General features: G+C 35.2%; 1 protein-coding gene across 2 annotated transcripts in view; it reads right to left on the bottom strand.

Moving 5' to 3' along the window:
• Positions 1-1,601: 1,601 nt before the first annotated feature.
• nac (GDP-fucose transporter nac) overlaps positions 1,602-26,568 on the bottom strand; it is a 356,711-nt gene continuing 331,744 nt past the window's right edge. For both annotated transcript variants that reach the window (XM_090393057.1, XM_090393058.1), the window contains exon 7: positions 1,602-1,911. In XM_090393057.1, coding sequence (XP_090249183.1) covers positions 1,681-1,911 — 231 coding nt within the window. In that variant the 3' untranslated portion in view covers positions 1,602-1,680. The remainder of the gene's footprint in view (positions 1,912-26,568) is intronic.

Below are 26,568 nucleotides of genomic sequence, written 5' to 3'. Positions count from 1 at the left end.
TTTCTGGATGTTCTCATTCTACATCAACCAACTGGCAGTCTGCAGTTCTCAGTATATAGAAAACCAGCTTACACTGGTAAATACATAGATTCTAACTCATATCATCACTCATAAGAAATATGGAGTAATCAAATCTTTAATCGAGAGAGCTCATAAAATACGTTCTACAGATTCTCTTCTAAACAAAGAACTATTTATTATCAGAACTACCTTTATCTCTAATGGTTATAATGCAAAAAAGTATCTATAAAATAATCAATAATTATCGCTGTCATCTTAACCTGCCTCAAGAAGAAATTACCGGAATTTGTATTCCATATGTTAAAGGACTTTCAGGAAAAATAACAAGACCACTTCAACAGATCAACTTACAAGTCTCTTTCCATCCAGTTCACAAACTTAATACCTTCCTTATCTCACCTCACCTAAAGACAAATATCCTCCTTTTTTTTTTTTTTTTATCCTGGAGTTTACAAAATCCCCTGCTCTTGTGGCTTATGTTATTATGGACAGACTGATCATTCTGCACAAATCCACCTTGAAGAACATCAAGAACACATTTCACTTAAAGAACCCAACAAATCTGGCTCAGCAAGCCGTGCATTATCTACAAAACACAGGATTCAGTGGAACAAAATCAAAGTGTTAGACAAAAGTTATTTTCTTCTGGAAAGAATGCACAAAGAAAGCTGTTAAGCACACATTCACAACTCAAACCAGAACAAAAATGACTGCTTAAAACTTTCTCAACTTTGGGAAGTTATACTGACTAATACTTACCATTTATGTGTTCCTTAATATGTCATTAATTTTTTTGTTTATATTTAAAAATAATTTATTAATTAAATTTTAGAATCTCCTGTAATTTATTTTGGATATCTATTAATGCAGATGGAGCTATTCTCCTGCAGCTGATAGTGCACATAATATCACGTGCTTTCAATTGAATTGATGTTCTCTTTTTTGTGTTTTCCTATAATTGCCAGGACAGCTAATTTCCTATAATTAGCCAGCCTGGTTGGCCAAGTGGTTAGCGTGTCCGCTCTCCAGCCAAAAGGCTGCGGGTTCGAATCCTAAATTTTCACAGACAACATCCATGCCATGGGCATGGATGTTGTCTGTGAAAATATTAGTTGTGGTAGTCGGTGGTAGATGGCATTGGTGGACTCAGTGGTGGAGACAGAGTTGTCGAGAAGGTGCCCTCCCCCGATGAGTCTTAGGACTCCCTGGAGGTGTAATATAATAATAATAATGTTAATTGTATTGACAATGGCTATGAAACTTAGCCAAAAATTTTATAAATAAAGAGATTTAAATTAAATGTGATTCTGGTAATAATATTTTATGGTGAATCAAAAGATCTATAGTAGTGCCAAGATGGCTTTTGCGACCTTTTGTGCATGACTGCTATAAACAAAAATTCACTGTATATTTTTTTTAACAATCATGAACAGATAGGTGGCTACTTCAGTTTGATTACCTGTGAATTCTAAAAATAAGAAAAATAAAAGTTCTATTTAGCATTTTCATGACAAGAATTATGTTGCTGTTTCTTTGCAGACTTAAAAATTACTTGCACCTCAAAAATATTTCTACAGATATACAAATGTATTTTCCTTTTATTGCAGTTTACTTTTATATATTCAATAAAACATTACATTACAACTAGAAATCTTTATTTTATGCTTTGAGTGGATGACTTGTTTCTGAATTTGTTTCATTCTTCTCAGTGCCATTTTTCTGCATTTCCAAATGCCTTACTCTCACATAACCAGCAGATCCTATCAAAACTACTGCATTACTAATCCACCACAGTGCAGATTTCATTTCATGAAACCATATAACAGCAATGATTGTCTGGGAACAGGCTTTAGCTGTGCCACTAATGTTGTGTGTAAGTGGAGAAGTCACCTGAAATAGATAAACAAATCTGTTACTTATGAGATGAATGGGTTAATGTTTTAATTCTATTGGCAAGCATATTTTGTTTCTAACTAAATTTGTAACATACTGCTAGAAAATGACATAAATGGGCACTAGCCAGTAATTATAGAACTACTAATGAATCCTGTATTTTGATATGGGGCTGCTCAAGAAACTGGAAATGCAGATATACATTTCCAGTTTCTTTGTATTTTATTCAAAAAGCTTTTTTTGTATTTTTATTCAAAAAGCTTTGGACCATGAGGTCAAGCTTACAGGCTCACATGGTGTATGCAATCACCATGTATTCATTTTGATGCTGTGCACACAAAAGTATCAGCTAGTGATTAGGAATTTAGCTGACCTAAATTTATTTCATATTGGCTATGTAAACAATTGTAATTTATGAAACTTTTTTACTATATAATAATTCTTATAATTAATATCAGTTATAACTATATGCTATCAGCATTTACTCTGTGCATGATTAAGGATTGATATATGTCATCATCATCATCATCATCTTAATGCTAATTACGGGTAGAGACCATATCGGTCTGTTCCAGTCTCATTATCCATCCAATATCCTTTTTTGAGGTCTACCCCCCCCCCCCCCCCGCCTTCTCTTTTCAACTGGCTTATATTTTAGTATTTGTTTAGGATATCAGGAGTTGGCCATTCGGTTTACATGTTCTATCCATTTTCATTTATAATTGTTTAATTTTTCTTCTATTGATTTTGTTTTTAGTTCTTTTAACATGTCTTTGTTCCTTTTTTGGTCTAATAATGTGTATTTTGCAGTTCTTCTCATAAATCTAATTTCACTTGTTTTTATTCTTTGCTTATTGCCCAAATTTCACTGCCATATAATAATGTGGGCACTGCTAAAGTATTGTATATTTTCAAGTGTGCTTCTTTTTGTACTGTATCTGGATTGAGTGTTCTATTTATCAGGCCTAAAATCTGTAAAAATTTTGCAGTTTTAATTTTATGTCTTTTTCTCCTTCATATGATATTTCACATCCAAGATAACTGAAAGTATTTATCTGTTCTATTATTTTATTTTTTATTTTTTACTTCTATTTTACTTCTAACTGGAGTTTGTCCACAAAATGCCATTGTTTTATCATTTTTGGAAATTTTCATTCCAAACTGTTCTACTATAATGTTTAAATTATATATTGCTCTTTGTAAATTGTCTTCCTTATCTGATCATCTGCAAATAATAGTGTATTTATTTTGTTATTCTGGAAAATTTCTATACCTGGATTGTTTACCTGGAAGGTGTTCCACTGTATTAATATTTCATTAATGTAAATATTGAAATATTGAAAAGTGTTGGAGACAGAGGGCATCCTTGTCTTACTCCTTGGTTTATAGATTGTTTTTACAGACCTTTTTTTTCATTTATTTTTTATTTCATTATCTTTGTATATATTCAATATTGCATGCAGTAAAATATTAGGTATATTTATTCTTTGTAATATATCAAACAGTACAAATCTTTTTACTTGATCAAATGCTTTTTCGTAATCTATAAACAAAAGATGAGTTTCTAAATTAAATTCTCTTCTTTTTTCTATAAGTAGTTTTAAACAGAAAGCTGAATCCATTGTAGAGCATCCTTTCCTATATCCATTTTGGCATTCTAATAATATTTTTACACTGTATATTTTCAGTTTTTCATTAGGTATTCTACTATATATTTTGTAACATTTATTCAATAAACTAATACCTCTGTAATTAGCAGCAGGTTTTGTTTTATTCCCTTTTTAAATATAGGTATTAATATACTTGTATTGCATTCTATTGGTACTTGTCCATTTGTATATATTTTATTTAAAAATGTTAATAATTTTTGATGAAATTTTTTTCCAGCAAATTTATATAGTTTGGAGTTTATCCTATCTTCTCCTGCTGATTTGCCATTTTTTATTTTCTTTAGGTTGTCCTTTAATTCTTTCATTGTTATTATATCATTTAAAGTATTTTGTAAATTTCCGGTGTAATTGTTTTTGATGGCAGTATTATCTGTCCAAAGATCTGTAAAGTAATCCAAAAATTCTTTTACATCAATTTATATTTGCAATTTCATATCTGCATTCATGTGTTTTAGTATCTTATATGGCATTGGGTCTTATTTTGCATGTCATTTTCTAGATATGATACAAATTTTTCTCAGCTTTCTCTGTCTCTCTTTCTGGTTTCTCTTTTGGCTTTTTCTTTCTTTTAAGGTTACACGGTGATCAGCATTCATATTTCGGAACTTAGGGATGCAAAACACACGTGCTCAAATGATTATTTTACTTATTATTAATAAAATAACACTTGACATTTCGACCCCTATATTGAGGTCATCATCAGAAGGATACATGTGTGCAGGAAACCAAGCTACATGCTCTTGCACACTATAAAGGTAAATTAAATCTACACTGTTAATTAATCTTTTTCTTAGCCTGACCTCTAGTGATAAATAAATAATAAATAAAATTTTTTAAAAAATGTAAAATAAATAAATAATAAATAAATTAAATAAAAAACTACAATAAACTGTGCTAAAGTCCTCCTGTACTACTAAGATTCTTCTGGATTTGTACAGTTCAGATTGTTATACTACAATTTTCTTCTGGATTTGTACAGTTCAGATTGTTATACTACAATTTTCTTCTGGACTTGTACAGTTCAAGTTGCTATTGAATGTTAAAGAGAAAAAAAAAACTTCACCAAGTCTTCTTGTATTGAAATTTTTCTTTGGCTTGTTCTAGTTGCTATAAAGGTTGCAAATGGGTCCTCCACATCCTTGGAATGGTTAGACCATCATTTTTGTTCACATTTGGATTTGCTCGTCTTTTTTTTTATTTTATATTCAATTTCATCTTCATGTTTTTTGCTACTTTACCATCTTTTAAAAGCCAGCTTTTTATTTTCAATTATTGTTTTTATTTCATTGTTCCATATATGTAATTTTTTTATTTTTATGATATTTTTTTTGTGTTCCTAGACTTTCATATGCTGCTGATGCAATAATTTCTTTTATATTACTCCATTCTTTCTCAATGTCTTCATTTTCTGTATTTTGTTTATTTATACCAATCCTCTGTTGGTATAAATTTCTTATACTTGAATCATTTAGTAGTCTTACTTTGTAATTAGATTTTGTTTCTCTAGTTTGTTTATTTTTTTAAATTTTTGCAACCAGTTTGGTGGAAACCTTAGTTTTGCCAGCACTAAATAGTGATATGTGTTGATTTCTAGCCCTTTTCTGACTCTAACATCTAGGAAAAAGTTTGCTGTTTTTTCATTTGCTATAAAGTAGTCTATTATTGATTTTTTTCCTCTTGCACACCATGTATATTTTTATGTCTGTAAAATGTATTCATTATTTTTAAACTATTATGTATTATATAATCAATGACTCACTTTCCATTTTGTTTACTGTTGGTGGTGCTAGTGTCCTTGGTGAATGTGGAGGTCGTGCTTAGTTAGGCTAGAAAGCGTGTTTTTAAATTTAAATATTGTGTGGCTTTTTGTCTCAAATTGTGTTACAGTTATGCATCAGTTAGATACAAATGTCCTTCAGTGGTGTTACTGTTTGGAACTGTTTTATATATATTGTGTTTTCGCTGCCATTTGTTTCACTACTTCAATGTGTAAAGATGGCATCCAACAAGAAACGTACGTCAACGGCGCGCAGGACTTCTACACGAAAGGCTGGCTCAGCGTTAGATTTTTCGCAATGGATGCGTTGCGGAAACTGCTGCATGTGTGTGTCGAAGAATGTGAAGGATCTGTGGTTGGTCTGGCTAAATGAGAAGAACAAAAATGTTGACATATGTGAGAAGTGTCGGGATAGGCTGGAACATTTGGGAATGGAAGCTAACATCGGGACCGTAGCGAAAGAACTTCGGTGGGAGTTCATGAAAATGAAAAATGACCTTCATCTTCTGCATGAGGAATTGGAAGTGCTCAGTAAGGAGATACTGGAAGTTAAAACTGAGTTTAATGTGTTAAATAGAAAAATTAGGACTATAGAGATTACTTTAGCTGAAGTAACTAGAACATGATTACGTATGGGTGAGTCTTTGGTGAATGATGCAATAATAAATAGTATGGGAGTGATTGGGAGTCAACAAAATAAAACCACAAGAGGTCTAGAAGAAACGATATGTCGTGAGAGTGGGGGGGGTAAATAAAAGAGCGTTGAGTAATGAAACTGGAAGAGTCATGCTGAATAGTGTAGAAAATGAGTCCATGAGTGACGCTTGTATGGAGAATGTTGTACAATAGAAAGAATGGCTTTAGCAATAAAGAGAGGGCATGAAGCAGACAAGATGATAGTTATGGTGGGTACAAATGACCTGAGTGGTAGTATAAATCGGGTAGCAAAAGATTTAAGAACATTGTTAGATATTGTGAAGAGAAAAAGTGTCAATGGGAGGATAGTGTGTGTGCTGCCTCGTTTTGACAATTGCGAGTTAAGTAGATGAGCGATGATAATGAATGCAATGATATGATATGATTGCAAGAATGTGCAAAAAAAGAGGTCTGGAATTTGTTGATGTTTGGAGTGTGTTTGAAGGAAAAAGACAGTTGTATGCTAGAGATGGGGAAGCACCTGAACATGGAAGGACATAAGCGATTGAAGAAGTTACTGTTTTCTGAACAAGTTGAAGTAATTGGGCAGGGAAACTAATATTGAGAAGGTTGAGTGTAAGAGAGAGAAACTTTAGCACTGATTGTATATTTATTGATCCTTATTCGCAGAATAAATTGCAGAAGAGAAGGGATAAAAATCGGCATGGGACTACTGAAATTAGTGAACTTATATATCAGTTCTAAAACCGGTACAAGAACTAGAGGGATTCTGCAATTTTTGTATACCAATGCAAGAAGCATTTGAAATAAGAGAGAAGAATTTTTGGCATTAGTCAGTGCAATCTCACCAAAAGTTGTAGTCATTAGTAAAACTTGGCTGTCAGTAAAAGATGTGGTCACTGGAATTGAATGTGATGGGTACAGTATTTTCAGGAAGGATAGAGAAGATAGAACAGGGGGAGGAGTACTGTTGATGATAGCTGATGTGTTGCAGCCAAAGAAAGTAGTATATCAAGATGACAGACATGTGAATGAGAGTTCATCTGAGGCGGTCTGGTGCAAAATAGTGACCAATGCAACCAAATATACAGTTGGATGCTGCTATAGGCCAGAGAGTAGGGGAGATATTGAATTCATGCATCAGCAAATTAGTGCAATGAGTGCAGGTTTAGTGATTATTAAGGGGGATTTTAATTATGGTGATATCAATTGGAAGGAGGAAATATCACATAGCAAAAAGGAAATGGAGTTCGTACATCTTCTATAAGATAATTACTTGAAACAGCACATAACTGAAGGGACACGTGGTGTGAGAATGTTGGACCTGGTTATTGGTTCAGAGGATATATACATACGTAAGGTGTCCTCGTTACCTCCAATTGGTGAAAGCGATCATGTGGTATTGACTTGGGAGGTTGCAAAATCTGTGGATTTTTCTGTTAAGAAGGGGTATATACGGAACTACAGGTTTAAGCAATTATAACAAGCTTCGGAGTGAGTTGCAGCCATCCCATGGCAGAACATATTGCAGGGAAAAGATGTTAGCAGTGCATGGGATAAAATCAGCGGGTATCTGAGGAAAACAATATCAGATTGTGTCCCCATGGTCAGGAAGTCAAACAAGGCAGGCGTTAGATGGATGAGCAGTAGTATCAAGCTAGATCTGCAAAAAAATAAAATGTTATGGAGAATTTACAAGGAGAAAGGCGATCAGTACACCTATGAGCAATACAAGGCTCAAGCTAGGAAAGTTACCAGCATAGTAAGAAAAGCTAAATCAGATTATGAGAAGACCTTAGCCAAAGAGATCAAGGGTAATCCCAAAGAGTTCTTCCGCTATGTGGCAAGTAAAAGGAAGAATGACTTCGGAAGGATAACTTTAGTGGGTGCTGATGGTATTGAGGTGATAAAATCAGATGTAATAGTCGAGTTACTGAGTGATCACTTTTCAGAAATCCATCACCCAAGTGAGGATATCTCTGTACCTGTAGCAATACCTAATGTGAGAATTGAAGCTAAAGAATCAGAGGTATTAAATATATTGCAAAACTTAAATGCAAACACTGCGGTAGGCTTAGATGGAATATCAGCTCGGGTGTTGCGTGAATGTGCAAATGAATTGTCAACACCTCTTACTTGGATATTTAATTTAAGTTTGAACTCTGGTATGGTCCCTAGGGAGTGGAAGTTACGCAAAGTGGTTCCTTTGCATAAGGGTGGCTCTAAAACTGTGGTAGTTAATTACAGACCAATCACCATCTTAGGAGTAGTGGTAAAAGTATGGGAAAAGTTGGTTAAAGACAAAATTCAAGAATGGGTGGATCAGGATATGATACTCTATAGAGGCCAACATGGTTCTGTTGAAGATAGATCCTGCCTTAGCAATCTATTAACTTTTCATAATAGAATGACATCTCAGTTGGAGAAAGGAACTGGCTACACAGTGGTACTGCTGGAGTTTGCTAAGGCTTTTGACAGGATACCCCATGGAACACTGTTATGCAAATTGGAGCAGATGGGAATGGATACTAAATTTGTGATATGGATAAGAGAATGGCTCAGGGAGAGATACCAGAAGGTGGTGTATGGAGGAGCAGAGTCCAAGATGAGGCAACAATGGCCCAAGGCTCTGCGCTTGGGCCATTGTTGTTGTTTTATTTGTATATAAATGATATAGGAAATGGCTTAAAGGGAGATATTCAGTTGTGTGCTGATGGTGCAAAGTTGGGTAGCACAATAAAAAATCAAGGTGATGATGAAAGTTTGCAGGATGATTTAAATAAGCTGGTAGAATGGGCAAAAGGTAATGGATGTCAGTTCAATGTGGAAAAGTGTAAAGTCATGCATTTTGGGATTAAAAGATTACCAGCTGTGTACTACATTGATGGAACAGTACTCCAAGAGATTGATGGGGGCTAGGGACTTAGGGGTATTGGTAGATAGGGAGATGAAGTTCAGGGGACACATTGTTAAGGTGTCCAAGATTGCACATAGGATTACTTGGATTATTCCTCTTTATAAAGCGTTGATACTTCCACATTTGGATTACTGTGCTCAGGTCTGGTCACCTGGATTCCTTGGAGATGAGGAGGCTGTGGAGAGGGTTCAGAGAAGAGTGACTAAGTTGGTGAATGATGTAAAAAATGCTCCCTACATTGATAGATTGAGAGCTTGTGGATTGCAGAGGTTGGTTGATAGGCAGAGAAGAGGGGATATGAGACATTTAAATTACTGAAAGGTTTTTATAGGATTGATGCAGAGGAAATGTTTCAGCTGTGTGATGCGATGGAAGAACAAGAGGTCATCCCTGGAATTTAAAGAAGAGTGTGGTTAACAAGTGTGTCAGAACAAGGTTTTTTGCCTGGAGGGTGGTGAATGAGTGGAATTCATTGCCTGACTTAGTTGTGAGCTCTTCATCTGTAAATGAATTCAAGAAGATATATGACAGATATTGTTTTGCTAGTTTGGGTCTCCCACGATGAGTCTACTGACTTCATGGAGATACCCATAATAATAATAATAATAATAATAATATATTATTGTTAATTTTTTTCATTCGTATTCTGGCATTAAGATCACTGGCTATAATTATATGGTCTGTTTAATTTAATTTTTTATATATTCCTTGTAACTCTTTATTCATTTTCTTCTTCTTTTCCTTCTTCAAGGGCATACACTCCAACAACTGTTAAATTTTCTTTATTTAATTTTAATCACACTTGTAATATTCTTTCATTTTAGTATGTACGAGTTATTTTTGCATTAATTGATTTATGGAATCCAAATCATTACACCAGCTTCTGCATGTATTTATTTGTCCACTCCACTATATATGATATCGTAATTGGTTGTTGATATATGTTTAGAAAAATAAATTTCTTTTGACAAAATAGGACTTACCCAAGACCAGATATACAGGGTGGCCCAAAATGTACCTACCAAGTTTAAATCGAATTTTCTCTGCAATTACATGGTATAATTAGAAAAAACTTTACCGACACATTATAGCCATCAAGCCATTTCTTTTCATTTTGTAGGGTATGCAAAATGTCAACCTACACTACTGTGCAGTGGGTATTCATCATCGAAGAGTACATTTGATCATCAGAAAGTCCCGAAAAGGTTAGAAAAGCTTTTCAGGTAAAGTTTTGGTGTCAAAGTTGGACTAGACAAGCACACAATATCAAACCTCATCAAGAAATTTCACAAGACTGGATCAGTGTTAGACGATCACTCTAAAAGTGCCAGGCCTTCAACAGCAAGGACTGAATGAAACATTGAAAAAGTTCAGGAAACATTTGAAAGAAGCCCAAAAAAGTCTACCAGGAGAGCAGCAAGATTGGACTTTGCTAATGCAATGATCTTAAAATGTTAAATCTGGTGTGAGACAAGGAAGTACATTATCCCCTCTGTTATTCATTATCTAAATAGATCAAAAAATTTAAGGAAAGTGGTATTAAACATGATATCAGAATTGGAGATATTAATGTCTGCTCTTTGCTTTATGCAGGCAATGTTATAATTCTAAATAAATCCACTACAAGTCTGCAAGATTAACTGACTAAACTGAATAACTGTTGTAGTAGATATGTGAAGGTCAGCAATAAAAAGACAAAGACAATGAAAATAGGCAGAATCATTGAAAATGTCAACTGTGTTGTGAATGGAGAACCTGTGGAACAGGTAAAACATTTCATCTGCTTAGGCATGATTTTTAGTGAAGATGGTAAATTAAATATAGAAATAGACAACAGAATCAACAAAGCTGGTATGGTAGGAAGTCAACTGAATAAATTCATATGGAATAAGAGAGAAATTAGTCGGAACACTAAATTAGCTGTATATAAGACAGTGTTCAAACCAGTTTTAACTTATGGATCTGAGAGCTGGGTCAGAAGTAAAACACTTGACCAAAGACTAGCGGTCGCAGATATGAGAGTCCTGAGAAAGATTAGAGGCGTGAACAAATGGCATCAATGGCAATATCATATTAAAAACGATATTGGGAAAGAACTTGATGTTGTCAGCATCCAGGAATGCGTTAGCAGAGGTAATCTGAGGTGGTATGGTCACTTAAACAGAATGGGCAAGGAAAGATTAGTAAAACAAGTGTTCTCTGCCAGGTTGGCAGCAAAATGACCCAGAGAAGACCAAGATATAGGTGGATTGATATGGTACAAAGTGCCTTAGATGATAGAAATATAAGATCTGATAATGTTGGAGTCTTGACAAGTAACAGGCTGATTTGGAGGAAAATTGTAGATAGGAAGTTAGTAATGATGTAAATTTTTCATGTAGTACTATCATTTCCTGGTTCATCCCAAGAATTTGATGATGATGTTTATGAAGTGTCTTGAAAAACACGGTCTGAAAAAAGAAATCCCGCAAGAAATTCTAATTGAATTATTACAGATGGGACCTCAGTTATGCTAGGAAAAACGAGAGGTTTGGCAACATTGATGAAAGAAGATTTTCCAACAATTTTAACATGGCACTGTATAAATTATCGCTTAGAACTTGCTGTGCACGATTCAGTGAAAGATGTTATGACAACAAATCATTTTATGGTGTTTCTTGATAACTGATCAAATTAGAAGTATTATATTAATTTGTAATTTTTTATTTGTATATAATGTTTCTGGTGGTGTGGAAGAGAAGGCATGATGGCTTTAAGTCCACCAGAATAAATAAATAAAATTTTTTAAAAATGTTGTGACAATCTAGCAATAACCTCACATTTATGATCCTTATTTTAAGGACCCCCAGAGCTTATTCATTTCGAATTTAACCACTGGGAACTATATCTAAAAGAAGAAGAAGTAATAAAAAATGTAGGGATGGAGAAGGTTATGGATCATCAAATGAAAACTCTTCAGGCTCAGAAAAGTTTATTTATAGACCATGAAAAACAATCTCATGTTAATAAAGGAAAAACAAGGGAAACAATTAAAGAAAAAAAATAAAGTTTACTGATTAAAAGTTTTCTCAGTATGATTATCATCTACATGAAAAGAAAATAACTAGCTTCCAAATAAAGAATGATAGGCATGAAATTGAAATTGTGGAAAACAGTTTACAAGAAGCAGGCTAACAACTGCTCCACAGATTGAAGACCTCATCAGGTTCATCCAAAATCTAGAAGTTAAAGACTTGCCAGTGATGCTTCACTAATCATAGCATCTCCTTTCTGCATTGCTTCATTAAATGTACGAGGATTCCACAGGCAAATTTAACAAGAAACTATATGGAAACTTAAGCTATGCCATAATATCAGGTGGTTTTTGTTTCTCCAAGAAACATACTTTTGCAGATATAGAGATATAAAAACTTTAACAGATACATATCCACCTCTTTCTTATTGGAGCTTGGGTTTATTTAACAGGACGGAGTAAGAGTTCTTATTCTTATCCCCCTCCTTAAGTCATTCTGTAATATCCAAAGGAATGCAGAAGCAAGAATCTTGACAACAGACTGGAAATACTGATGTGTAATTAGGTTTATAAATGTTTATACTCCATCCAGTGGAACAGTTAGACAAAAATTCTTCCAGGAATTGGAGCCATATTTATATAGTGCCCACTACATCATAGCAGCTGGAGATTGGAATTGTATTAAAAACCCCACATTAGACAAAATAGGAGGACGCTCCCTGGAGTGGAAAAGTGGTATATGCACAGTAAAAACATGTCATGACAATGCTGACCTAGTAGACGTATGGAGGATTTGCAGCCCAGGCCTACATGTACATGAATCAAAGTATTGACACCAATCTTGATTGAATTTATATCTCTTCTTCCTTATAAATAGGATAATTCAGATAAAACATCTTGACATCAACATGTCGGATTATGATCTGACATGTTGACATCAACATGTCAGATCATAATCCAGTTCTACTTAAATTCTGGTACATGGAATGAGTAGAGATCAGTTCTGGACCACGGAGACTTCCACCAAATTTTCCGTTGATCATTTCAACCAAATTCCAAACACTCTGTTCAGATTGGAATGTTACCTGGAACTGAGATATGGTTAAAATTCAAACAAGCAGTAAAACAGAATAGGATGGAATGGAGAAAGGAAAAGGCTTAACTCAAAAGAAAAAAGTTGATAGACCTGTATAAAGAGAGAAGCTGGTCTGTTACAAATCATCACAGTGGTATAGAATGTAACAACATCATTAGAAGTATTAACATAGAGATAAAAGTGGAGAGGCAGAAACGAGTAGAAGAATGAAATTTTAAAATAAGAATACAGCAACACTTATCAGATAGCCCTTCAGCTGCACTGTTCAATACACAATTCACTAAATTCCTTGAAGAAAGGACTATCATTCAAATCTGCATTGATGGTGAAGACATATCCACCACCCAAGATATCTTTGACTCCTTTCACAAACACTACAAAAATCTGTTTGAAGACAATAGTACTGTGGGCAATTATAACTCTTGTAACATTGATGGCTTTCCTAGACATTAATGGTCCAGGAATAGAACTTTATTCCTGGGATTTTATTCTTCCCATTCTAGTTATACTGTTTAATTCCTTTCTCTCGTCATTACACATACCAAGTAAATTTGTAGCAAGCCATTCATTCTCATTCCGAAACCTAATAGAAATCACACCTTAATCAGCAGCTGGAGACATATTTCTCTGTCTAATACTGACTATAAAATATTTTTCTGCATTATCAATAACAGGCTCAAAGTAGGAATAAGATACATAATTAAAAGCAGACAATGTATTGGAGTTCCGGGCCAAGCAGTATAATTTAATCTGTTTCTGCTACGTGATCTACTTCGCTTAGTTAATATGAAAAAGCAGCCAACGGCAGTGCTATCAGTAGACCTTAAGCATTTGATAATGTCTGGCATCCCTTTCTTTTCCACATCCTCCAAAAAATCGGTGTGGGTAAAAAGCTGCTATCTGTTATTAAAGGAGCCTATGCCAATTCAACTATCTGCCACCTAGTTAATGGGTTCCTGTCAGACCCAGTCAAAATTAAATAAGCAGTCAAGCAAGGTTGTTCTCTTAGTCCATTGCTCTTTGCATTGGTTCTTGAAATTTTCATACAGGAAATCGACAATACACGAGCTATGCGAGGAATAACAGTTCTTTCAACTATGAAGGAAAATAAGGTATTAGCATATGCCGATGATGTAGTGGGCACTTTGAAGGATAATGATTCCATATACATCTTTTTTGGTATTTTGAAAAAATTCAGCAAGATCAGCAGATTAACTGCTAATGCAGACAAGACAAAAATATAAGTTTTTGGAAAGTCGGATCATGGAGGCATTCCAAAAGGAATGCCTCCAAGAGAGAACCCTCGTTATACTTGGAGTTCTCTTCTCCATCTACCCAATATTACCAGTTCAAGAACTTATATATAAGAACATTGAAAACCATAATCTTCCCCACTCAGTTGTACACAATATATATTACAGATATCACAGAAGCTGAAGAAAAGCAATTATATAGTAAGCCTGTGCAATTTTTTTGGTCCAGCCAATACCAAGAAGTTAAAAAGGAATTTCTTCAACTAGCAAAGAAGAAAGGTGGGGGATTTGGGCTTCCAGTTTTAAAATTCTGCTATTTAAGCAATACAGCTTCCAAAATTCATAAAATATTGCAGACTAATCACACATGTGCAGACCTTTTCCAATATTACCTGGGTTTTCATCTTGCCCCGTTTGAGGTAAATGAATATAAACATCCAAAAGCTGAGATTGTTCCTGAATACAAAAAATTCTCTGCTTAACTCTAAGACTGCTACAGCATTCTGGCATTGACATTCTTTCCATTAAAAAAAAAGTAAAATTTGGTATGAAGAAATCTTTAATCCCTTTTGCTGTGAACTTCCACAGTTGGGTACTGACAACAACACTTTGTTTTATAACTTATTGAAGTTCCAAGGATACACTAACAGGAGGGATCTTGTTTTGGAATTGCATATAGTAGCCTAGCAGTCATTACCATCAAATGGAAGTACTTTAATATTGGCAATCCAATCTGTGACATCTCTTACTGATTGGAAACAGTAGAGCATGCATTCTGCAGCTGCCCTGTTATATAATGTGTTAAGCATTATATAATGTGTTGGGCATTCCATTAATTACAACAGAACAGGTTATTATTATTTTTTTTTTTTGCAGTACCCACCACCTGTCAGTAATGGGAAGACAATTTTGAGTTTTATCACTAAAGACTTAAAATAACTATGGAAGGTTAGAAAGAAACATGGATTTGAAAACCAGCAATATGACATACAAATGCTTTATAATATTGTGCTGTATAAATTTTATTGTTCAGTCTCCTAGAAGATATCAAATTTTTGACTAGGTAGTGTAGACCTCTCACAATATATATAATTTTCCAGAGAGATTGGAATGTGAAAAAAGGAAGGGGGGGGGTTTGCTATTAATGATTGCAGAGGAACTGTGTTCACAAAATATGGAAATTGATAGTACATGCACAGATTTTGAATTTGTGTGTGGTGTGGAGTTGAAATTAACAGTCTAGTATATCTGATAGGATGCTCTTACAGACCAGGGAATGCAGATAATACTGATTGTGATATGGTTAGGCAAATAATTGTGGGCATGTAAAAGAAAGGTGATCCTGATGGGAGATTTTAATTACAGCAATATAGAAGGGAACAAGGAGAGTGAGTTTATTGAATTTCAGAGAGATCATTATCTTAAGCCACATGTGATGGAAGCAATTAGAGGCTTTAATAACTTCACAAGAGTTGTCAATGAGGTATTAATACTGCCACTGTTTGGTGAGAATGATCATGAGGTACCTGTTTGGGAAGTGGTGAAACAAGAAAAGGTTCCACATATATGTCCATTTTTGGATATATGTGGAAGTATAAAGCAGATGATTATGAGCAGCTCTGTAGTCAGTTAGCACCAGTACGTTGGGTAGATGAACTGAGCAGAAAAGATGTTGACAGTGCATACGTGTGTAGAGGCTTAAGTGCTGTGAGGACATCATGTTGGAGGTGTAATGGATTTTTTACAACACTCACAAAGAATTAAAATAGAATTTAATACTTCCTATATTTCGTCCTAGTCACTAGGACATCTACGGGGATTACAAAAACAATTAATGTAACATATACACAAATAACAAACAATACTAAGCCCAACCACATGGGTGACACTAAAGTCCTATCTAGATAGAGCGCCCTCTAAGGGCTGTAGTAGGTGGCCTGGAATGTAAGGTGGGAACTCTGGTGATGAGTGTTTCCCATATCTTCGGAAGCTTAATGCAACCGTATTTATTGAGATTTGGTTGGTTTTTGAGAGCTGCTGCTGCTTCTAAGAAAAGTCTCTCTTTTTTGAATTCGCTGTGGTGGAGCATGGTGGTTTTCTTCCATGATACCCTGTGGGTGGTGTCCAAAACATGGTCAGCCAAGCCTGAATGGCCATAGTTGTGTTTGAAGATGTAAGACTTGTGTTCCTCTAGACGGATGGATGCTGATCTGCCTGTCTGTCCAAAGTACGCCAGCTTACAGGAACAGGGTACTTTGTAAACTCCAGGCAGAGAGAGAGGAGGGAGCTGATCTTTCGTAGAACGGATAAGGGTAGCAAGTTTGTGGTGGGGCTTATATGCTGTGTGTAGGTTGTACTGTTTTAGTATCTTGGCTATTTTTTCGGATATGCCACGGATGTAGGGTATGGTGATGGCATTTTTAAAATCTTGTTGACGAGAAGGACGGGGAATGGGGGAGGAGTTGATTATTTTTTTGATACTGTGATCGCTGTAGCCATTGGAAAGGAAAGTGCTGTGTATGTGGTTAAGCTCAGTAGTGAGGGCGGTTCCACTGGAACAAAGATTGTGGGCTCTCTTGGTAAGAGTTTTAATAATGCCATATTGTTGAGAGGGGTGGTGGTGGGAGAGTTTGTGAATGTATCTGCCTGTGTGTGTGTGTGGGTTTTCTGTATACGGTGAAGGTAAGTGTATCATTAGGCAGGCGTGTGACTAAGGTGTCTAGGAAGGGTAAACAATTGTTCTTTTCCTTTTCCATAGTGAACTGGATTCTTGGATGTAGACTATTGAGATGACTGAGGAAGGAGTCTAATGTGTCTGGGCCATGAGGCCAAATAGAGAACACATCATCTACATATTTTAGCCAGATAGAAGGTTTGAGTGGGGCTGAGTCTATGGTTCGATTTTCGAAATCTTCCATATAGAAATTGTCAAGAGGGGGGGGGGTGAGGGGGGGAACCCATGGCAGTTCCCTCTATCTGCTTGTAGATTTTGTTGTTCCAAGAGAAATGCCCAGAGTTAATGGCAGAGGAAAAGAGATCTAAGATGTCAGAGGGAAAAACGTTTTCTAAGAGAGATAAGGTGTCAATTAAGGGAATATTGAAGTCAATTAAGGAATATCTCTTCTTCCTTATAAATAGGATAATTCCGATAAAACATCTTGACATCAACATGTCAGATCATAATCCAGTTCTACTTAAATTCTGCTACATGGAATGAGTAGAGATCAGTTCTGGACCATGGAGACTTCCACCCAATTTTCCGTTGATCATTTCAACCAAATTCCAAACACTCTGTTCAGATTGGAATGTTACCTGGAACTGAGATATGGTTAAAATTCAAACAAGCAGTAAAACAGAATAGGATGGAATGGAGAAAGGAAAAGGCTTAACTCAAAAGAAAAAAGTTGAGAGACCTGTATAAAGAGAGAAGCTGGTCTGTTACAAATCATCACAGTGGTATAGAATGTAACAACATATATAACAGGGCAGCTGCAGAATGCATGTTCTACTGTTTCCAATCAGTAACAGATGTCACAGATTGGATTGCCAATAATAAAGTACCTCCATTTGATGGTAATGACTGCTAGGCTACTATATGCAATTCTCCAAACAAGATCCCTCCTGTTAGTGTATCCTTGGAACTTCAATAAGTTATAAAACAAAGTGTTGTTGTCAGTACCCAACTGTGGAAGTTCACAGCAAAAGGGATTAAAGATTTCTTCATACCAAATTTTACTTTTTTTTTAATGGAAAGAATGTCAATGCCAGAATGCTGTAGCAGTCTTAGAGTTAAGCAGAGAATTTTTTGTATTCAGGAACAATCTCAGCTTTTGGATGTTTATATTCATTTACCTCAAACGGGGCAAGATGAAAACCCAGGTAATATTGGAAAAGGTCTGCACATGTGTGATTAGTCTGCAATATTTTATGAATTTTGGAAGCTGTATTGCTTAAATAGCAGAATTTTAAAACTGGAAGCCCAAATCCCCCACCTTTCTTCTTTGCTAGTTGAAGAAATTCCTTTTTAACTTCTTGGTATTGGCTGGACCAAAAAAATTGCATAGGCTTACTATATAATTGCTTTTCTTCAGCTTCTGTGATATCTGTAATATATATTGTGTACAACTGAGTGGGGAAGATTATGGTTTTCAATGTTCTTATATATAAGTTCTTGAACTGGTAATATTGGGTAGATGGAGAAGAGAACTCCAAGTATAACGAGGGTTCTCTCTTGGAGGCATTCCTTTTGGAATGCCTCCATGATCCGACTTTCCAAAAACTTATATTTTTGTCTTGTCTGCATTAGCAGTTAATCTGCTGATCTTGCTGAATTTTTTCAAAATACCAAAAAAGATGTATATGGAATCATTATCCTTCAAAGTGCCCACTACATCATCGGCATATGCTAATACCTTATTTTCCTTCATAGTTGAAAGAACTGTTATTCCTCGCATAGCTCGTGTATTGTCGATTTCCTGTATGAAAATTTCAAGAACCAATGCAAAGAGCAATGGACTAAGAGAACAACCTTGCTTGACTGCTTATTTAATTTTGACTGGGTCTGACAGGAACCCATTAACTAGGTGGCAGATAGTTGAATTGGCATAGGCTCCTTTAATAACAGATAGCAGCTTTTTACCCACACCGATTTTTTGGAGGATGTGGAAAAGAAAGGGATGCCAGACATTATCAAATGCTTAAGGTCTACTGATAGCACTGCCATTGGCTGCTTTTTCATATTAACTAAGCGAAGTAGATCACGTAGCAGAAACAGATTAAATTATACTGCTTGGCCCGGAACTCCAATACATTGTCTGCTTTTAATTATGTATCTTATTCCTACTTTGAGCCTGTTATTGATAATGCAGAAAAATATTTTATAGTCAGTATTAGACAGAGAAATATGTCTCCAGCTGCTGATTAAGGTGTGATTTCTATTAGGTTTCGGAATGAGAATGAATGGCTTGCTACAAATTTACTTGGTATGTGTAATGACGAGAGAAAGGAATTAAACAGTATAACTAGAATGGGAAGAATAAAATCCCAGGAATAAAGTTCTATTCCTGGACCATTAATGTCTAGGAAAGCCATCAATGTTACAAGAGTTATAATTGCCCACAGTACTATTGTCTTCAAACAGATTTTTGTAGTGTTTGTGAAAGGAGTCAAAGATATCTTGGGTGGTGGATATGTCTTCACCATCAATGCAGATTTGAATGATAGTCCTTTCTTCAAGGAATTTAGTGAATTGTGTATTGAACAGTGCAGCTGAAGGGCTATCTGATAAGTGTTGCTGTATTCTTATTTTAAAATTTCATTCTTCTACTCGTTTCTGCCTCTCCACTTTTATCTCTATGTTAATACTTCTAATGATGTTGTTACATTCTATACCACTGTGATGATTTGTAACAGACCAGCTTCTCTCTTTATACAGGTCTATCAACTTTTTTCTTTTGAGTTAAGCCTTTTCCTTTCTCCATTCCATCCTATTCTGTTTTACTGCTTGTTTGAATTTTAACCATATCTCAGTTCCAGGTAACATTCCAATCTGAACAGAGTGTTTGGAATTTGGTTGAAATGATCAACGGAAAATTTGGTGGAAGTCTCCGTGGTCCAGAACTGATCTCTACTCATTACATGTACCAGAATTTAAGTAGAACTGGATTATGATCTGACATGTTGATGTCAAGATGTTTTATCTGAATTATCCTATTTATAAGGAAGAAGAGATATAAATTCAATCAAGATTGGTGTCAATACTTTGATTCATGTACATGTAGGCCTGGGCTGCAAATCCTCCATATGTCTACTAGGTCAGCATTGTCATGACATGTTTTTACTGTGCATATACCACTTTTCCACTCCAGGGAGCGTCCTTCTATTTTGTCTAATGTGGGGTTTTTAATATAATTCCAATCTCCAGCTGCTATGATGTAGTGGGCACTATATAAATATGGCTCCAATTCCTGGAAGAATTTTTGTCTAACTGTTCCACTGGATGGAGTATAAACATTTATAAACCTTATTACACATTAGTATTTCCAGTCTGTTGTCAAGATTCTTGCTTCTGCATTCCTTTGGATATTACAGAATGACTTAAGGAGGGGGACAAGAATAAGAACTCTTACTCCGTCCTGTTAAATAAACCCAAGCTCCAATAAGAAAGAGGTGGATATGTATCTGTTAAAGTTTTTATATCTCTATATCTGCAAAAGTATGTTTCTTGGAGAAACAAAAACCACCTGATATTATGGCATAGCTTAAGTTTCCATATAGTTTCTTGTTAAATTTGCCTGTGGAATCCTCGTACATTTAATGAAGCAATGCAGAAAGGAGATGCTATGATTAGTGAAGCATCACTGGCAAGTCTTTAACTTCTAGATTTTGGATGAACCTGATGAGGTCTTCAATCTGTGGAGCAGTTGTTAGCCTGCTTCTTGTAAACTGTTTTCCACAATTTCAATTTCATGCCTATCATTCTTTATTTGGAAGCTAGTTATTTTCTTTTCATGTAGATGATAATCATACTGAGAAAACTTTTAATCAGTAAACTTTATTTTTTTTCTTTAATTGTTTCCCTTGTTTTTCCTTTATTAACATGAGATTGTTTTTCATGGTCTATAAATAAACTTTTCTGAGCCTGAAGAGTTTTCATTTGATGATCCATAATCTTCTCCATCTTTACATTTTTTATTACTACTTCTTCTTTTAGATATAGTTCCCAGTGGTTAAATTCGAAATGAATAAGCTCTGGGGGTCCTTAAAATAAGGATCATAAATGTGAGGTTATTGCTAGATTGTCACAACATTTTTTAAAAATTTTATTTATTTATTCTGGTGGACTTAAAGCCATCATGCCTTCTCTTCCACACCACCAGAAACATTATATACAAATAAAAAATTACAAATTAATATAATACTTCTAATTTGATCAGTTATCAAGAAACACCATAAAATGATTTGTTGTCATAACATCTTTCACTGAATCGTGCACAGCAAGTTCTAAGCGATAATTTATACAGTGCCATGTTAAAATTGTTGGAAAATCTTCTTTCATCAATGTTGCCAAACCTCTCGTTTTTCCTAGCATAACTGAGGTCCCATCTATAATAATTCAATTAGAATTTAATGCGGGATTTCTTTTTTCAGACCGTGTTTTTCAAGACACTTCATAAACTACATCATCAAATTCTTGGGATGAACCAGGAAATGATAGTACTACATGAAAAATTTACATCATTACTAACTTCCTATCTACAATTTTCCTCCAAATCAGCCTGTTACTTGTCAAGACTCCAACATTATCAGATCTTATATTTCTATCATCTAAGGCACTTTGTACCATATCAATCCACCTATATCTTGGTCTTCTCTGGGTCATTTTGCTGCCAACCTGGCAGAGAACACTTGTTTTACTAATCTTTCCTTGCCCATTCTGTTTAAGTGACCATACCACCTCAGATTACCTCTGCTAACGCATTCCTGGATGCTGACAACATCAAGTTCTTTCCCAATATCGTTTTTAATATGATATTGCCATTGATGCCATTTGTTCACGCCTCTAATCTTTCTCAGGACTCTCATATCTGCGACCGCTAGTCTTTGGTCAAGTGTTTTACTTCTGACCCAGCTCTCAGATCCATAAGTTAAAACTGGTTTGAACACTGTCTTATATACAGCTAATTTAGTGTTCCGACTAATTTCTCTCTTATTCCATATGAATTTATTCAGTTGACTTCCTACCATACCAGCTTTGTTGATTCTGTTGTCTATTTCTATATTTAATTTACTATCTTCACTAAAAATCATGCCTAAGCAGATGAAATGTTTTACCTGTTCCACAGGTTCTCCATTCACAACACAGTTGACATTTTCAATGATTCTGCCTATTTTCATTGTCTTTGTCTTTTTATTGCTGACCTTCACATATCTACTACAACAGTTATTCAGTTTAGTCAGTTAATCTTGCAGACTTGTAGTGGATTTATTTAGAATTATAACATTGCCTGCATAAAGCAAAGAGCAGACATTAATATCTCCAATTCTGATATCATGTTTAATACCACTTTCCTTAAATTTTTTGATCTATTTAGATAATGAATAACAGAGGGGATAATGTACTTCCTTGTCTCACACCAGATTTAACATTAAAGCATCTTCCTCTACTTCCTTCAATTCTAACTGCTGACTTACAACTCAAATAATGACGAAGTATTGCTTGATATAATGCCCCATTGACACCAAATAACTGTTTCATATTGAATAGCTTCTCTCTTGGCACCTTGTCATATGCCTTTTCCAGATCTACATAACTTAAATACAGATCTTTGTTATATTCTCATAATTTCTCCACTATTTGTCATAAAGTGAAGATCTGATCCTGACAGCCTCTATTTGATCTGAATCCAGCTTGTTCTTCACCAAGCTTTTCTTCCACAATTCTTCTCAACCATTTCTCAAGTATACTTGCATATATCTTACCAGGAACACTCAGTAGGAAAATACCTCTGTAATTCTCACATTCAATTTTATTTCCCTTTTTATATATGGATACTATGAGAGCTCTACTCCAAACATCGGGAATTTGCCCCTCTGTCCAAGCCTTCTGAACTATGCAGTGCAGCCACTGTAAGACTTTTATACCACCATACTTTAGCATTTCTGGTCGAATATCATCTACTCCTGCTGCCTTTCCACATTTTAAGCCTTTGATGGCTTTTTCTACTTCAAGTATGGATATGTATTCCTGACTGCATGCCTGGTCAGTGTTTTTTACCACTGTGCTGTCATCACTGCTTGTTTCATTTAGCAGTTTTTCGATAATTACTCCATACTTCAAGGATATCTTTTTCTCCCGTTTTCATGTCACCTTTATCATCTCTAATTCCTTTTACAGCACTCTTTCCTCCATTCCTAAGCTTCTTCAACAACCTCCAGAATATTTTGCCACCTTCTTGATATTTATTTTCTATATTTTTGCCAAAGTCCTCCCATGACTTTTGTTTGGCTAGTTTTACATAGTGTTTAGCTTTCTTACATTTGTCTCTGTATTCTCTAAGAGCACAAGCTGACTTATTTGCCAGGAACTTTTGATATGCTTTCTTCTTCTCCTTCATTGCCTCTTTAACTTCCCTTGTCCATCATGGAGTTCTAATTTTTCTATCCTTGCAGACAACTTGTCCACATGCCTCTCTAGCTGAATCAATCAGGGTTTTCTTCAAGGCTTGCCACTGAATCTCAAAGGTTTGGTTCCTGTTCTCAAACTCTTTCATTTTTTCTTCAATAATCTTTGTGTATTTTAGTCTACAGTTCACATCTGAGAGCTTCTCAACTTTTATTCGCTTTAAAACTTTCTTACATGTTATTCTTTTCAATATGAAATTCAATTTTATCCTGCTCAAGACTAAATAGTGATCGCTTCCAATTTCAAATCCTCTGTACACTCTGGTGTCCTGCACCAGGAAGAAAACATCACTATCAACAATAGCATAGTCAATGAGACTTTTCTTATTCCTTGCCTCTTCTCTCTGTGTGAATTTGTGCACATTTTTATGTTGGAACATGGTGTTAGTAATAACCAGTCCATGTCCTGAGCAGAAATCCAACAGATATTTGCCATTGTTATTAGCTTTGCTCTTTTCTCCAAATTTTCTCAAAATATTTTTGTATGTCTCACAATCATTTCCTATTCTGCTATTTAGATCCCCAACAAGGACCAACTTTTCCTTTTTCATTGTGTCAGTTGCTTTTTCTACAGCGTGAAAAAATTCCTCCACTTGTACCATAGTAGAAAACCTTCTATGGGACCATAGGCACAAATAAATCTTATTGTCCAGTTCCCCATTCTCATATTTGCCCACATCACTCTACTTGAGACTGCCTGGTATTTAAGAAGATTAGCCCCGTATTTTGTGTTAAATACTATGGCTACTCCTTCTTTTCCTTGATTATCATTGCCTGAATATAACATTTTGTATTTATTGCTCAGAAAGATCTCACTAGTTTTTGTCTTTTTTGTTTAAGTCACCCCCATTATATCGATCTGGTACTTATCTAATTCATCAGCTAGCTCAATTTCTTTGCCATTCAGGCTTCTTATGTTGATAATACCGATCTTTAACTCTGGTGATGTTGAGTTTGGGTGTGCTTTCAGATTTGTTCCAGTAGCTGACTTTTCGCTGTTCACCCTGGTTCCCTGGCAAAAACAACGGTGGCCTTGTGTAACCGGGGAACGCCCCAGCTTGCATGAAATTTTGTCATGTTGTACCATCATTTTGTATTTCGGTTTAACCAATAAGAATACAATTTGGTTGACTAAATCCCAAATTTCCAGCTCATCCTTGTTCGTTCAGTATCCAGGTAGATACCCAACAGGGTGCACCACGAGAAGGTGAGGATTGGACATTAGGTCAGAAGGCCTGGTCGGCTCTCTGCATTCCTTTAAAGGCTATGTGGAGGTCTCCTCTCAGTTATACAGCTTTGAACCTTAAGCACCCCATAAGACACTTCATAAGTGAGTTCTGAATGTCCATTGCTTTGGTGCTTTCTAATTGAATTAAACCAAAGAATAGTGTTGTAACATCACCACTATTTATTGCAACCTGTATGTACACTATCAGAACAGTCTGGTTAGATATCGATGTACTTTCATCCGAAGAGTAGAAATTTTGGTTCTATGGTTTAAAATGCTGTCGGCAATTTTGTGTTTCGTTTGTTTTGTAATATGATTCTGGCATATTTGGCAAAAACAATGGTAACTACAAAAAAAAATCAGACTATAAATTAGAACTAAATGGAAAAATACTGGAACAAATAATGAAATTTAAATACTTAGGAATAACTGTGAACACTGAAAATAAAACACAGGATGAAGTGTAAAAGAACAATCCCTGAAGGTAATAGAATATCAAGATGTCTATATTCAACTATATGGAAAAATAAAGGATTATTTTTCCATAAGATTTACAAGGATTGACTGAGAGAGTGTGGTAGATAGAAGGAGAGGTGATATGATTGAGACTTTTAAATTGTTGAGAGGTAGTTACAGGGTTGACACTGTGGGGGTCTTTCGCTTGGTGGAACAGCAGGAAGGAGCGATGACAAGGGGGCCATCCCTGGAAGTTGCAAAAGGAAGCTGTGAGCAAGAGGGTGAGGAGTGGTTTCTTTGCATGGAGAGTGGTTGAACTGTGGAATGCACTGCCTGATAGAGTGGTGAAAGCGAGTATGGTCAATGAGTTTAAGGAGTGGTATGAGAGACTTTGTTTCCTAGGAGGGACCTCCCACGATGAGTCTTGATAGACTTGTGTTTCCTAGGAAGGACCTCCCGTAACGAGTCTTTGACTCCTTGGAGGCCTAAATAATAATAGTAATAATAATAAAATTCATTATATATGAAAATAAATGTTTTGTTTGCTGTAAAAAAAAATTACAAAATGTAGAAATTGAAAGCATTCTGTAAAGTGATTTCTAATTAAAATCATAAATAAACAATAAACAAAATTAATTTAGAAAAGCAAACTTTATAAAACTCAGACAATATTTGATTAATTCATAAAATCATTTCACGAAAGTAATAATCTTCAATAAAGTTCAAGAACAAAATATGCACAGTCATCTAAGTGCAATTAGGTCAAATTAACAAAAAAAATTGATTCTTGCATTGCTTTCCAGGCTGACACAATACTTTATGTGCAGCCCAATCAATGGCCATTCCCCACCAAAGGTGTATAAAAAAATTGATATATAATGGTATGGAAGTTTCTCTTATTTTGACATGCTTTTAATAAACAAATTATAATTAAATGATAAAAAAAGCAGAAATAGAAATGTGATAATCCTTCATGCTCACCTCATAATGTAGATAATTGATGGTCTACACTTACTGTCCATATTTTGAAAGACATGCAAACATGTTATTGACAGTAGAAAGAATAATGTGCTTTGAGGCTCTGAAGTCTGATATAGTAGTGTTTGTATACATCAGACCTCATTAAGAAATCTTTTTAAAGCTCTTTTGATCGGCTTTTGTAGCATGGTACTCTTGAGTTCCACCAGTCATCATTTCCCTTTACTTTGCAGTATATATACTGTCACAGAAACAATGTTTTGTTTCATGCATACCAAGGTGAAAAATTGGCCAGGCTGACTGCTTTACCTTTTCACAACTTGCAGAATTTAATCTAAACACCAATATAATTGAAACAGTGATAGTATGTAATGGAGTATATCAAGTAACCTGTGGCAATGGCATTTCTTAAATTGAGATGTTTTT

This window comes from Typopeltis vanoorti, chromosome 5 (genome assembly GCF_054136105.1).
Source record: "Typopeltis vanoorti isolate ZY-2024b chromosome 5, IOZ_Tvanoo_1.0, whole genome shotgun sequence".
Lineage (NCBI taxonomy): Eukaryota > Metazoa > Arthropoda > Arachnida > Uropygi > Thelyphonidae > Typopeltis > Typopeltis vanoorti.
The sequence above is the reverse complement of the archived record's forward strand: the minus strand, read 5'-3'. Positions and strand labels throughout refer to the sequence as shown.